The 15,975-nt window shown below is 46.5% G+C and overlaps 1 protein-coding gene across 5 annotated transcripts in view; it reads right to left on the bottom strand.

Annotated features, from left to right (window-relative positions):
• Positions 1–15,975, bottom strand: part of CLCC1 (chloride channel CLIC like 1) — a 1,126,062-nt gene that overhangs the window by 795,171 nt on the left and 314,916 nt on the right. Inside the window, exon 1 of one of the 5 annotated variants that reach the window (XM_069641852.1) lies at positions 10,240–10,358. The exons of the other annotated variants lie outside the window; for them this stretch is intronic. Within the exon in view, the coding sequence (XP_069497953.1) occupies positions 10,240–10,299 (60 nt within the window). The 5' untranslated portion in view covers positions 10,300–10,358. Of the gene's footprint in view, positions 1–10,239; positions 10,359–15,975 lie in introns of those variants that run through there. 5 annotated transcript variants of the gene reach the window in all.

Genomic DNA, 15,975 nt, shown 5'->3' with positions numbered 1-15,975 from the left:
TGGGTTTTACACTCGACACCTGCAGCTTCGAGTTAATCAGTGGAGCACCATTACGATCTTATGGGACGATCGCCAATGGGCCACATGCCCTTACGCAGTACTAGTGGCTAGGAGCAACATATGTACCTTTCAGCTGGACTAGTGCCTACTTCATGGGACTGCCCTGCGGTTCTAGGCGCTTCCGTGTTGCCTTTTTGGTCGTAAATGTAGGCCCTGTGTACCATGAAGGAACAGGGCGTCACACAAGTAGAAGCTGGTCATTCATTGCGGATGCAGCCCACAGTGATGGAAATCATTTGGGAGTTGGTTTGCGAATAGCTGTATGGGCTTGGTGATTTGGATGTGCATTAAAATTATGTTCAGATATTTGACCGTGTGGCCTTATTCTTTACTAGTGATGTTGCATATTCCGATTTGTGGCGCGATGTATTGTGAGATGATCTGCATTGGGTTCCGGCTTCTGAGTGGAGTTGTGTGGTACTGTACTGGCCGCGTTTGCCTACGAGGAGTTGTGCAATGTGGGCAGGGAGTGGAGTACAGGCACTCAGTAGGGCCATGTACGGCTGGTTCGCGATGCCGTAATTCTCACCATGGCGGAAAGGTACTTTCCGCCATGCTTGATGGCGTTGAGTACATGTCCGCTAGGGTCAGAATTCGCGTACCGTTGCGCCATGGCGGAAATTACGGTTTTGCAAGGCGCGCGTGCGCGTGCTTGGTGCAGTTAGCGTTGGCGTTCACTACGGTGTCGCTAATGGCATCGTACTTTACGGTGACGGGTCATGATCGCATCGAGCGGTATTCGATGGCGGTATTTCATTTCCGCCTTAGTTTTTGGAATTCCGCCAGGGTCGTAATGAGGCCCTGTATGTTTTGTTGCAATATGAAAAACGCAATAGTGGTCAATGCGGGGGGGAGAGGGGGTGTGGCCAGGGAGCTTTCGATGGAGACGTGATCCGTTAGTGCTCCCGGGGCCGCCAGCAATATCCTGCATAAATCCTGAGTGATTGGGTGATTGAATTCACGAAAATAACGAGGAACTGTGGCGGAAACCTGATAGACTACCTGGCTGAAACTGCGACAAAATCCGCCGTATGAAACCAGAGATAATCCCTGTGAAAGAAAGTCGCGCCCGGCACCGAAAAAAAAATCAAGATGGCCAATGGCAGCACACGATAATACTATGCAGCCGTTGAACACCACTGCAGACGTCCCATCATTGAGGAGAAACGCTGCTAAGACACCCTGAGCGCGCCAGACAGAAGCTTGCTTACCCGGGAAAACTACTGAGGCACAGCCTGGAAAGCTGAAGCAAACCCGACACCGACGCAGATACTCGGTGTCCCCGGGTAATTAGACGCACCGCCCATGCCTATGCCAACGAGTCCTCCTGATGACAGAAGGGCACTCGGGCTGAGATCCCAGCGCGCGGTCCACTATGAACTCCAACAGAAACAGACCGCCTCCTGATCTGCCAAGAATACTGACAGAGCCGCTCTGGGCTCCACGGCCTGCCAGAAAACACAACAGAAGGTCGCGGGTGCTCTGTGATACGTAGAGCGCCCGCTGATCCACCGAGCTGACCTGTCGCGCCGAGGCCCAGGACTGGAGGGGAGAGCGACCACACGGCACGGTAAGGAGAGGGTGAGACGGGAGGCAGACGAAATCGCCCATACCACAAGACCTCCCGCATTGTGGATGGCCCGCTCGCCTGCCCCCCGGTCCCGATCAAGGAACTGCATAATTCCTAACACAGAGGAATGTGGCGCGTGGTGGACCCGCACACACCACAAAGTGGGAACTCCAGGCAAACGCAGCGCAAAGGCGATCCTGCCTGTACGCAACAACCTAATGAAGGAATCCTCGCCCGGCAGTGAGAGAGGAAAAGGGGGTGTGGGCCTTCTACATATAGGCCGGTAATGCCTGAAGCATAAACAAAGTAGAACAACTGGGTATCCCGATCGGTGCTCCGGTGGAAACGGATTTGAGCGTCCGAATAAGACAATCTCGGCAAACTAAGGGCAACAACCCACAGAACAGAGCGCAGAACAATACAGCTGGGTGGACACAGATACAGAATCTACAACCTGCAGGGAGGAAGCACAGGGCATAAACAGCCACAACCATGCTCTGAACGTTGCCACACACGAGGGGCCACATTTAAAATACAACAAAAGACAGCACATCATACAACATTGTAAAACTGGCACCAAGGGAGGCACCCATACTAACTCTATAGAGTATTGGAAGGCGCCACCGGTCCCCAAATGCACCACTGAGAGGACAGGGGCACCTTGATAAGTGCAAACAAGCAACACATTAAACACAAGCAAGCAAGCAACCCGCACAGCTAACTGCCCCCCTGGGAATACTTACTGTCACCACAACCTCCCCGCACACTAACTCCGAAGTCCATAAAACATAGCCACCACAGCTAGAGTCCGGGAAGAGAAGCCTTAAAAGAAGGGAGAGCAGGCCATATACGATAACGAAAACCACTGTGCTGCAATCTGTAATAAGAAATAAGTGGAGGAAGCACGAGGGAGAATCCAAGGAACGGAAGGAAGAACCAGCAATACCCTCCCTTCAAGAATTGGTGGAGTCGACCAGATCAGAGCAACAACGGCAGTAGATTGCATCAGCTGAACTCCAAGGAACAACGAAGAACAAATGGACCTCACGCCCTGTTGTCCCGCCAACTGTGGCATTGAGCATTCACACCAGACTGCTGCTCGCAGCAAAGAATTTTCCCCCAAGTGATACACTCGCCACAGAGGTTGGCATGGGTAAAGACAAAGGGAGAAGGACTGCAATGCAAATCAAAATGGAACAATACACAATATCATCACCGACTACCGTGTTGGACCAAGGGAAAGCAGCAGCTTCTGAGGACGGCGAAGATAACCTCTCTCTCAAGGACGTAATGAACGCAATAGCCAGCTCGAGATCCTCTATGGAGAAAAAAATGGATGGCATCAGTGCAGAAGTATCCCTCCTATGCCATGATCTGCAAAAACTGCGATCCATGGGTCAACAGATGACTAGAGTACTGGAACGAATGAAGACACTAGAGGAACGAGTGGAAAAGGGGGAGGGTCGATCACAACGGAAAAATGTACGAATCCTCGGGCTGCCAGAGAAAAGTGAAGGCCCCTCTATGGAACTATTCCTCGAACAATGGTTGTCTGACCTGTATGCCCCAAACACCTTCTCGAAGCTTTTCTCCATCGAACGTGCCCATCGGGTGCCAACGGGCAGATCGACTCCTGGCGCACCCCCACGGATAGCAAAAATCCTAAACTACAGAGATCGTGACACAGTGCTGCAGATGGCGAGAACTAAGGGAGCCATAAGGTACAATGGCTCAAAAATTGCCTTCATTCCAGACTTCACCAAGGAGGTACAAAAGGCACGACAATCCTTCGACCAGTTCAAAAGACGACTACAGGCGCAGAACATAAAATATGGCCTCCGGTTTCCAGCGCAACTAAAAATGTACCACAAAGGCACGACTGTACATTTCACGGATCCTAAAGAAGCATGGAACTGGGTTGAACGGAACCTGGCGGGTGACTCGGGCCCATTGAGTAGGCGGGAACATGGACGAATCAGACCACGGCCAGATAGATCGCCAAACCCACGTCCGTTGCAACCACAAGAAAAACCACCTCAAAGGGTAGACGACTGGGGAGACCAACCACAGATCACAACGAAATAGCTACCCCTCAAATGAGGGTAACATGAAGCCAGGAATCATGCCACAAAATGTCACTAACACCCCACTCACAGCACCAAGCTGGCGACCTCGACCAGGGGGCCCCACCCCCATTTTTTTTTTCTTTGGACCTTTCCCCTTTTCTCTTTGGCTAAATAAGGGATTGTTAGGCTGACACCCTACCTTTTTGAGTGTCAGCAATGTTTGGGCGACAGGTACTTTGTGTTGGGGTGGAGTATAGGGAGGGGAGAGTTTGGAAAGCTTCTTGTTGCTTCAGGGCTACCGCATGTTCTCGGTATATGTTGTAAGGTTGAAAAGATGGAAGAACTTATTAGAATACCAAAGCTCTCGAGAAATAGGTGTTAAACACACACTGAACATCTTTCCTTGCCAAAAGACAAACAAAAGCAATGCCTGCACCCCAGATGACACCGCAGTCATCCACACCCATGAATGCCCAAATGGCAAGACATTAAGACCCGAGCCTTAAAGCTCCTTACCTGGAATGTGAATGGCCTAGGAAACGGTCTGAAGAGACGCCTAGTACGACAGTTCCTGAACAGACATGGTCCAGGCAGAGCTTTTTTAACTGAAACCCACTTAGCGGGAACAACCAGCGCACTCTTCAAACGTTCCAACTATCGTACGGCAATACAGGCAGGCTTCACGATGGGAGCCAGGGAAGTAGTAATAGTAATACACAATAGACTTCCCTTCACCCATACGAGAGTAACACAAGACACAGGAGGCAGATTCACACATGTCACAGGCACACTATGGAATAAAACAATCTCTTTGATAGCGATCTACTCCCCGCCTACACTACTAGCCACACTAATAGATGATATTACGCCCTTGCTGGCCAACGACACAGCGGACATCCTAATCCTAGGGTTAGACTTCAATGATGTTATGGATAATGCACGGGATTGCACACACCTACGTAGTAGGGATCCCACCTACGTAGTAGGGATCCCAATACCCAAACTAAACTAGCCACATTCGCGGACGCATTTGGTATTGGAGATGTGTGGCGCGATCTACACCCTGAGAAAAGGAAATACTCCCATCACTCTGGAGTACATGCGTCAATGTCACGACTAGATTACATTTTTGTACCAGCACCAATACTGCACACTGCAACACAAGCAGAATATCTCCCAAGAGGCATTTAGGACCACTCCCCCCTACTCATGACACTTACGACTTGTAAACCACTCCTGCCACCGTTTTGGAGGCTAAATAGTTATCAACTGGTTTTCCCAGAACTGATAGAACGTTTACAAAACTCCAGTAAAACATACTTTGACCTAAATGAAGGGTCGGTAGACTGCGCTGTTACGCTATGGGAAGCCTACAAGTCTGTGATCCGAGGGGAGATTATCTCCTGGACTGCAGCACAAAGAAAAACACACCTGAAATCATTAAAAGAGGCATTCACAAATGTTAAGCGGGCAGAGGAGTCACACCTGGCCCAGGATCGCCTCGACACAGAGCCTTGGTCCTGGCCCAAAAAAAGCTACAAAACGTGGCTTTAGATAACGCCAAACAAGCCCATGGGGCAATGAGAGCCAGAATTTGCGAAACAGGAGACGAAGCAGGGAAGATACTAGCGTGGCTCGAACGAAGGGATGAGGGACACAATCAAGTGAGGGTAATTACACCCTCCCCTCTCTAAATGCCGAACAAGTAGCTAGCCTAGAAAAGGAAATCACGGAAGAGGAGATAATAGAAGCTATGCTACAACTCCAATCCGGGAAGACGCCCGGACCAAATGACTTTCCCATAGAAGCCTGGAAAAAGATAGGCGGCAATGAACTAGTCCCCCATCTACTCAATGTTCCAACAGGCCAAAAACCTAGGGAGCCTACCAGCAGACCTAAGGAAAGCTACAATAATTGTAATACCTAAAGCAGATAAACCCCCAGACAAATGTAGCTCATACAGACCAATATCCCTCATCAACAGCGAGGTGAAAATCCTGGCCAAACTGCTAGCGACACGCCTACAGCAGGTCATAACATCCCTAATTCATCCAGACCAATGTGGCTTCATGGCCGGTAGGTCCACAAGAACGAACATACGGAGGATACACCTAGCCATTGAACGTGCCCAGACCCTAAACGTCCCCTTGGGGGTGCTTGCAATAGACTTCGAGAAGGCGTTTGATTCCATCTACTGGGGGGCACTCTGGGAGGTCATGTACAAGATGGGGTTTGGCGAACAGTTCCTGGCCTGGGTTCGACTACTGTATACCGCACCGATGGCTGAAGTCAGGGTAAATGGCTGGACGTCGCAATCCTTTGCCCTGGGAAAAGGGACAAGACAAGGTTGCCCCCTGTCAGCCCTCCTCTTTGCACTGGCTATGGAGCCACTGGCCCAATTGCTAAGGGACACAGGTACCTGGGGAGGTATCCCAGGTGGGCCAGGTTGGGAAGATAGAGTCTCATTGTATGCAGACGACCTACTGATATACCTACGAGACCCCAAGACGACATGCCCAGTGGTGACTCACCTGCTACAAAAATATGGAGCCTTTAGCGGCCTAAAGGTAAACTTATCTAAATCCACACTATTCCCAATGAATCAATTAGGTGAGGAAACCCCTGTGCTCTGCCCATATAGAATCGCCTCTGATCAGTTCCAATACCGGATCACGAGAAATCTTAATGACTACACATCCTACAACCCATTACGGAACGATTCACAAGAGACGTGCAGCACTGGAGGTCTCTACCCCTGACACTACTGGGACGGATGGCACTGTTTAAAATGTTAGCACTCCCCCGCTACTTGTACATATTACAGAATGCCCCACTGCACATACCTATGATGACGTTCCAAAAAATAGATTCTAGACTTAGGAAACTCCTATGGGGAGGCGGGCATCCGAGAATAGCCCTTCGAACACTGCAAAGGTCAATATGGAAGGAGGCATTGGTCTGCCAAGGCTACAGACATACTACTGGGCTAGCCAGATGTTGGTGATAAATGATACACTACACGCTGAAACTACACTACCACACGTTAGAGCATCACCTCCTATAGAGTTATACGCTGCGACACCCAGACCAATCCCCCGAGACATGATATCACAGACGTCTCGGATTTGGGTGGAGCGACACGTCTTCATTGGCTGGGAGGACAAAGTCACACCACTGCAACCGTTATGGAACAGGAACCTCTCTGAAGTGACTAAATCGCCGAAATGGCTAATCTGGGCGAGACATGGAACTGAAAGAGTGAAAGACATAATAGTGGAAGGAACTATTAGAACCTTTGAAGACCTAACCTTGACCTTTCACCTCCCAGAGGCAGAACGGTATCACTACACACAGCTCCGGCACGCATTACAGCAACACCCCCCCATCCTTTCTGACATGCCAGACTGCACGCCCTTGGAACGAACCATAGTTATAGAGCACATTCAGGCTAAAGTTACCACAGCCATGTACACTGCTATCACCTCCTTTGCCACTCCAGAACTGACAAGTCTGAAGACAAAATGGGAAAGAGAAGTGGGGGAAATTATGTCGGAAGATTGGGTGCAGATCCTAATGTACCACTGCAAAACCGCCATATCAGCGAGATTACGTCTGGTGCAACTGAAGATATTGCATAGAGTCTACTAACCGAGGGTAGCCCTGTACCACTGGGGTAAAATAGCAGAACCTAACTGTCTACGCTGCCAAGGGGAAGAGGGAACCTTCTTTCACATACTATGGGAATGCCCGGATATAAGTCACTACTGGCAACAATGTTGTGATATTTTGTCAAGGGTCCTGAACTAGACGATTCCCAGAGACCCTAAACTGCTGCTATTGGGAGTGGACAGCGAGATAGGCATGTCAAGGTACGAACAACTTTGCTTCACTACTGCAACAGTGGTAATAAAAAGAAACATAGCACAACTGTGGGGAGCAGCAGAGCCACTGCAAGTAGGACAGTGGATCACGGATATACAGGTATGCATTGCCACAGAAAAGAGAGTATACAGGGCCAGAGTATGCCCTGAAAAAGTGGAAAAGATTTGGCAGCGGTGGGAAGACACGATATGAACCCTTGAAATCACAACACTGCATGGTGCAGGAAGTAGATATTGCAGTAAGAAAACCTGGCATAGGAAATACTATATGTGACCTATTTGTACTCATTTTCCATCTAATGTTATTGTTGTTCCTTTTAAGTTCTGGACCTGGACCTATTGGGACTAGCTGTTGTATGTTTTTTTTTCTCTATGCTAAAAAAAAAATTGTGTTCAATGCAATAACAAGTAGATTACATAGGTTCAGCCTTAAATAACTTGCCTTGACTTGTAAAGCATTCAAAACTGGCTTCTGCAGAATAAGTGACAGTAGCCCAGTTTGCTGCGCACAAGTGTAGCAATGAGGATTTTGGGTGAATAAATGGTGAAGTGATGCAGGTTTTCCTCAGGTTCATTAAGTTAATCCTGGCAGGAGAGACTGGGATGAATGATTGAAATATTTGGTCACTGTCTAAGAGGACTCAAACATTAGGAACCTTGGATGATGGGAGAGAAGAGGTTGGGGGTGGGAGAGTGGAGTTAGCAAAAGAGGTAGGCAAAAATAGGACCTACGTCTTGGAGGAATTAAGCATTTGGAAGTGTGAAGACATCCAGTGATAGGTTGATGTAAGGCAGACGGTAATGCATTCAAAGATAGTAGGAGTGAAGAAGGGAAAAGAGAAGATTTTATCATCTGCAGAGGCGATAGTGAGTGTCAAGGGATGAGATGAGATGAGTCCAAGGAAGGAGGCATAGAGAAGAAAAAAAAGGAGTGGGTAGAGGACTGATGCTTGCGAGACTACCACGGAGAGAAGTGTTGGTGAAGAAGAGTTTGAGTTACAGGAAATGGAGAAGGGGCGGGGGCTATCGGAAAGAAATTAGACCACGCAGTGAAGTGCAATGTACTTGAAAGCCAAGGGAGGAGAGTTTTCAGAGGGATTGTCCACTGTATCAAAGGCTCCATAGAGAGGTGGAGTTGTGTGAGGATGGAGAAAAGGGGAGTGGAAAGCACTGATAAGAGATAGGTGGGTGAGAACAGTTTCAGTAGAGTTTTTGTGTTGACTGAGGAAGCCTGATTGGCGGTTCAAAAACTGACTGGGCTGCAAGATAGTCTACAATACAGCTGAGGAATTTGAATTGGTGGGGAGGAACAAGACCCATTTGTAAAAGGAGGAGATATTGGGGTCAGCCGTGGGTTTCTTAATTATGGTGATGACAGTGGCTATTTTTGGCTGTCATGGAAGACGCCACTGTATAGGGAAGAATTGAAGAGGAAAAAGAGGTAGGAGGAGTGGATAGGATTAAGCTCTTTGAAAGTTGGTGGTGCAAATTGGTCAATGGGACTACAAGAGGGATTAGCAGAATGCAGGATGGGTAGTAGTTGGGTGGAGGTGGAGAAGTGATAGAGGAAGGTGTGGGGGCGACAGGAGGTGGACCGAAAGAGGGAGGGAGTGGGAGAGATATGAGGCTGGACAAGCTGCCATACTTTAGAAATTTAGGAGATGTAGGAGGCAAATTCAGCAGACGAAAGAGAGTGTATTTCTGGGGAAAGCAAAAACTGGATGGACAGTGAAAATCTGTGGTGTTGAGAGCACACAAAAGATGCAGAGGTCAGTATAATAAGCAGATTTGGCCAAACAGAGCATTAGTAGTGAAATGGTGTATATGTTTGTGTGAAGGGCAGTCAAAGTGGCCTTGTCAAGGGGCTTGGGGGGAGGAAGGTAGAGAACCAGATTTCAGAGAGTTGGGCAGATGAGAGTTGAAGTGGTCGGTAATAAATGAAGATTTATTACAGAGGGATTGAGCACTGCACAGACCGAAGGTAAGGTGCCTGGGGGGAGGGGGGAGCATGGGCAAGGAGCGCAATTGGGAAATAGTAGAGGGAAGGAGGGTTGTAGATTGGATTAAAGTGGGCAGTGTACAGTGGAGAGGAGCAGCCAAGGTGCTGTTTAGATTAAGAATGGAGTATAAGGCTAGAGAGTGAAAACAGGGAGTGTGCATGGGGATAGCTGGAGACTGTGAGAAAGGGAGTAGAGTTAGAAGCAAAAGTAGGAGAAGCAGGGGCATGGTGATGTGGGGGTAAGAGGGACATATGGTGGGAGTTAAGAGTATGGAGCTAAGTGAGATTTAACTATATGATCATTTACTTGGCCTGTATCAACTAAAACATTATAGTGAAGTTGCACTAGGGCAGCAGTGAACAAAGATTACAGTTAGTTTAATAAGGCCGCTAGCGAACAGTCATACTCACAGTATGTCATTGAGTCAAGGGATGTTAAGCTGTGTGAGGTTGTGGGGGCAGGAGAAGTGGGCTCTAGTATCGTCCAGGTCCAAATAGGGCCAAACAGAACCTGCATTTAGCTTAGAAACCTGTTGATGTAGATATCAGGAGCAAATGACAGTAACAATAAGGCTCTGTTTAAATGAAACAAAATAACATTCAATTTACGCAATTTACCCAACATGACAGCAATAGTAAAACGTATGCTTTCCAAGAACTTGCCTCTTTAAGTAATGCTGTTTGCTTCAGTTCACATTCTGCTTTTACTGTGGCACAAGCCATCTGACTGGCAACTTGGGACGTTTTATCATCGCATTTTCGGAGGTCCAACTTTTAGCAAAAAAGAATTAACATTTTCCAAACTGAGACATTGCATTTAGAATTTCTTTTCATAAAATGTAACTTGGAAAGGCCCCAAAAAGGAATAATCAAGCAACGTAATCTGTGAAAAGGTGTTTCATACTTGTACTAAATTGGGGGCGTCACCCCGCAACATTGTTAATTTGAAATAAATCTAATCAAAGGTAGGTAAATCGTTATTCTCATCATAGCAATGGTCTGATCTGCTTCCTGAATAACACATAGGTAAATCTATATCATTACAAAAGTAATACCCTTGTAAAATATCATTTCTACCCATTCTATTTCGTCACCTATGACAAAGAATATCTTCTTTTGTGACCTGCACAGTTTTGTTCCTGTTTTTAAATGTAGTCGTATTCATCTCCTTGTACTTGCTTTTACAGTAGGAATCCATTTACTTTAGCAGGGACTGCAGGATCTTACTCAGAATCTGATCCCTAAGCACCTCAATGATGAAGCTGAAACATGTCTTGGGTTGCTTGTGGCCCTGTGCAGAAGGGATGTGTCCTAGCAGCTTAGTCTGGAATGACCCTTTTTGAATGGAACCAAGACTGGTAAGTATATCAATGGTGCAGCCGGCTAAATAACAATGGAGCAGAAAGCTCCCCAGAGGAATTCTCAGTAATTACATTTTTTTCTTGCATCATGTTTCTTTCCTTCCCATCATCACACATCTTGTGGCTGTTCATAAATTCGATTATTTAAGATGTTTCCCTGATTAATCCAGATGGGAGTTTTCATGTTTTTGGGGCAGTCCGCCTTTTATGACAAATCAAACATTCAGTTTTTTTTTTTAACAACTTTATTTTTATTTCAATAATACCAAAATGGGCAGATACAGTCCTTTCGGGATAGAAGATAAGTCAGTAGATAGAAAACATCCAAGGCAATGGCACCGACATGTACAATGAATCGTAGTCTTCAAAGTAATTGAGTAGTTCAAGCTCACCTCAGCAGGATCCAAATAATGATGGTTTATATATGCATTGTTTGTTAGGTTAATAATCTAAAACCCTTGAGGAACCTAAAAAGTGATTCAAAGAGTACAGCTACCAATATTTCAACTGCCTCGTTCCACACCTTGCTCGGCCAAGTCATGCCCTACTGGGCTCTTGTGCAGCTGTGCCAGAAAACATAGCTGCATTAACCAGATGTGGGAGGAGTGACGCAAGGTGCCCAAACATCGGTTATATACCTTTTTCTGCAGAATTCCTGAAAAGCAGCACCAGAGGATCCAAGGGAAGTCACTTTCCACAAATTACGCTTATACAGCAGGCTTAAAATATTCAACTTGCAAGCTACATGTCTGGCATAACAATTCACTTGACCCCCCCCTGATGCTCTACATGCACACAACACACCATTTCTTACTCCTGAATGGTCAATTATCACTTGCCATTGGCTAGTGGCAATGCAAAATATGAGGCTTGATGGTGAGGACCTACAAATGACCCATGTTTGGAAATGTATGTAGTCGAAGCAGGGAAAGGCACCACCTGATTTATTTTGTATATACAACGTCCTTTATGATAGTGTACCTATATGATTTATGTGCTCTTCTACAAACAAGGGCCCACAAGTCTGATCCTAACGCTCATCTCAGCCAACTAGTCAAGCAAGACAGCTTTTCCTCTGGGTTACTTCTCTCCAGAAGGTGATATAGCTTGGAACCTCAGCTCTTGCTGATACCCTATATAATGCTTAGCTTTACAGGGATGGCCTTGGCCCAGCAAGATGCACATGTATTATTATTAATTATTATTATTAATTATTATTAGCTTTGTATAGCGGAAGCTCTCTAATGTGCCAATTCCAAATGTATGTTTAGCCTCTTCAAATGTCAAAGGGGAACAGAGTATATACAAATCTGATAGTATTTTAAGGCCCCTTAAACTCAGGATTCAAAGTTGTCCCCACCCTAACCCGGAAGGATGCCTAGTTATTAATGATCAGCGAATGTGGACCAAGCCTGGTACGTTTTCACAAAGCAGCCGCGCCCTTCCACAATAATACAGGAACGTCAGGGTGGGGGCCAGCAGTGGTCCTCCCTTAGTTCTACCATGCTTGCTCACGAAAAGAATTAATACTAAGATGATTCTAGAAGCATGCTGTTCCACTGGCACCCGATTTTCTCTATCTCGCAAATGAATCCAATCCGTAATGTGGGAAACCTGTACAGCCAGCAGGTAACACTCAAGGCCAGGAACTCCATCCCCCACAGGGTAGTGTATTGAAGGAGAAGAATGTTCTAAGAAACTCTAGGAAGTTTCTTAGCCCATATGAAGACAAAGACCTTCTTTTGTAACATGTGCAAAGAGTGTTCGGGAACCCCAATTGGGAGACTCCAAAATATGTACTAGAATATAGGAGTAAGATTAAGTTTTAAGTTAATAATTTGGCCCATCCAGGAGAACTCTTGCTTTCCCATCTGCCAAAATCCTGGGAGAGGTCAAGCAAACAAGGAAAGGATGTTAACCAGAAAAAGATCTGAAAACTTTGGAGTAAGCTTAATACCTAAAAAACCTGAACATGAGCCGAATTCTGCACATTGAGGGTGCGGAAAACACAGCAGCCGAAGGAAAGAAATGCCCGAAGTCGAAAAGGATAGGCTGTTGCCAGAGGGTGCCATAAAAGTGCGACCGGCGAAAGCTGCAACGATTGGTGCAGGACACGGCACCAGCCATTACGGCTATCGAGCACAGGACCAGGTGAGGACAAGTGCGCAACAAGGAAAGCTGAGAGGTCCACAAGGAGCTGGCGGAAGAGAAACCAAGATATGTCCGGTACACAGGCAAGCAAGTGGCAGGAACCGGGCTACAGAACGTGGGGAAGCACTTGCTTAAGACATGATCTGACCGGGAAGGGCCGACATGATTCACAGAGTCAGAGATGGTAAGATTGACATATATTAGAAGATGGCACAAGTGGCATGGCTGCCTACTGCCGGGAAATGCTGTGATTGCACCGGGGCCCCGCTATAAAACTGGGAACAGTTGGTTAAAATATACAGACAACAAGGTGGCCTCTACATGAGCGCATAACAAATGAGATAAGGAAGAACCCCTTACAGTAATTAAGTGATGTTTGGGGGGGAGAAGAGAAAACAGAGACTGTAAGGTCACAGCAACAGTGTATATGGTGTACGAGTACCCCATTACATGCTAAATGACTAATGACAAAAAGAGATAAAAAGGCGCCTTGAGATAGAAGTAGAGAAACACAAAATCTAGTAGACCTCAGTTTGCCAGCTCAATGCAAAAGCAGGACAAGATGGTAGAGGGAGAAGTCTTCACGGCTACAGGCGCAGGAGGAGACGGCCCCCAAATGCAGACCTGAAAATGCTGATATTGGAACTTAACAGGAAAATTACTGACAAAATTGACTTCTTGTCTTAGTAATGGCTCAGATGAGACAAGACATGAACAAGCTGGGGGAGAGGACAAGCGAGGAGGAGCAGAGACTTTCCGATCTTGATTATAGTGGTCAAAAAAGTAGGAAGGTGCTGGCCTCGGTACGAGAAATCGCAAAAGCACAAGCTGCAAAACTGAGGAGGATAGGTCAAGACGGAATATGCAAGAGTGCTCGGCCTGCCTGAAGGAACAGAGAAAGGTTGCATGGACTGTTTCCTTGAGGAGCTCATGCCCACGCTATTTGAAGCGGCAGTAAACCTACTGGAAGTGAAGATAGACATAACACATTGGGTACTGTGGTAAGTCAGAAGGAGGACACAGACTCCTGTTAGCCATTGCACTGATAGTTGTATTCAACCAAAAGGGTAATGCCAAACTTTCCCTATACTATAAGGTGTCCCCGACCTAACAAAACTAGCTAAGGTGCTTGTCGGTCATCAGGGAAAGTCAAACTCAGAATCCACTGTCCAAACTAACCTGCTCTGATGCTACCATTGCTATAACATAAAATCAGGAGAATGACTACCTTCTCTAATATGTTGATAGGCTGTCCAAATCAACTCAATAGGTTATCCTCAAGCAGTTCTGGACAACTACTCTTGTTCAGTCACACAGTTCTGATATAGCACTCTTCAAACTTGTAATCCTCTTTTGCTTTGGTTTACTCTTCTGGTATTTAGGACCTTCTTCTTCTCTTTTATTTGGATTTGTCTTTTTCTCCTCATAGGACAATGCTATCCAACACATCTCTCTTGACCTTTTGGGTTTTCAACTTTTATACCACAGTCTAACTCCGTTTTGGGTTTAATGTTTAATCTGGGTCTCAAGTAACTCTGAAGTTTTTCCCCCTTGCACAAAGTTTCCTATTATGCAACGCATCAGGGTTTTTTGTTTTGACTTGATGTCACCATCTTAACAATGGGACGAGAAGGAGCTTTCAAATAATGATTCTCTTCATCTTCATTCAATCTCAACAATTTATGACGAGGACGAATAGGTGTGTTCCAATAATAACTCAGTCCCCTTCCCAGGTCTCCCACTTTCCCAGTTTCCTGTGGTGTACCAGGATAGCGTCACAGGGGTTCTTGCTTGGTTGGGATGATCCTGTAACTGTGTCAAGTTGACCTCCTGTAGTCTCTGTGCATTCAGCCACAGCTTTGCCAGCTTCTCCTCTGTCGGCACGCTACATGTCGGCTTCACGTTGGTCTCAGCATCGTTTACGACCTATGAGTCCGCCTCTGCTTCTTAGTCAAGCAGATCTGCATGATTTTTCCATCGCGGAAAAGTCTGCGACGGAAAGGTTTGCATGAGAAATGTGCGAACCACAAAAGTTTTGCACATTTCCCATGCGAACACGCATCTAATACCACTTATTTCCTTCTTCCAGTAAAGATGCATCTGTGTTAGTTTCTCTAGGTCCCTTCTGTGGCTGACGCAGTGCGTCAGTCTCCTTCCCAGTTCCGCTCTGGAATAGGACGCTGCATGTCCTCAGCACACGCCTTCGAGCAAGATTGAATCTCGTGGGCTTTCTCTCCCTTTTTTCAGTCTCCACCTCTTTCTCTTATTGTGCTGCCGTGGGCCTTCCCCAGTGCAAAGTTGTAGTCCTTTCTTTCTGTTTGTTGATTCTATGTTCCTGCAACTAGGTTTCCCTTCATCTCAGTATGAGCTGGTCTTTCTCTTAAAGGGATAACTAGTATTTCTTGATTACAATAACACATCTTAGTATGTTCTTCATGTTCCTTGTTACTGAATGATTATAAAAGTGTATCATTGGTATGGCTCCTAGGGAGTTCTTCCCAAGAACAGGAGTCATTGTCCCCAAAGGGGGTGTCTCTCCCAGTGAGGTCCCACTTGCCTCTACCTCTAAGGAGGGTATTGCAGCGCAGGCTCACCTCCATAGCCTCACAGGGAAGGGCTCCCCCTTAGGGAGAAGTGACACATTCCTGTGATTCATCACAGTACCCATAAAAACAAATTACCTGGAGCACTGTCACGATTCATGATTTGCTTTCTGAGATCTCAGGATAAGGTGAATGTATTGGAAGTAGCACGCTCAAAGGGAACTATTGCATACAACGGGAATAAACGATCCTTTTATCCTGATTTTGGAACGAAACGCAGAAAAAGAAAAACTTCTTTGAAGAAGTTAAGAAGGCTCTTGCGGTAAAGAATGTCCAGTATACAC

This window comes from Ambystoma mexicanum, chromosome 1q (assembly GCF_040938575.1).
Source record: "Ambystoma mexicanum isolate Mex_15411 chromosome 1q, UKY_AmexF1_1, whole genome shotgun sequence".
NCBI lineage: Eukaryota > Metazoa > Chordata > Amphibia > Caudata > Ambystomatidae > Ambystoma > Ambystoma mexicanum.
The sequence above is the reverse complement of the archived record's forward strand: the minus strand, read 5'-3'. Positions and strand labels throughout refer to the sequence as shown.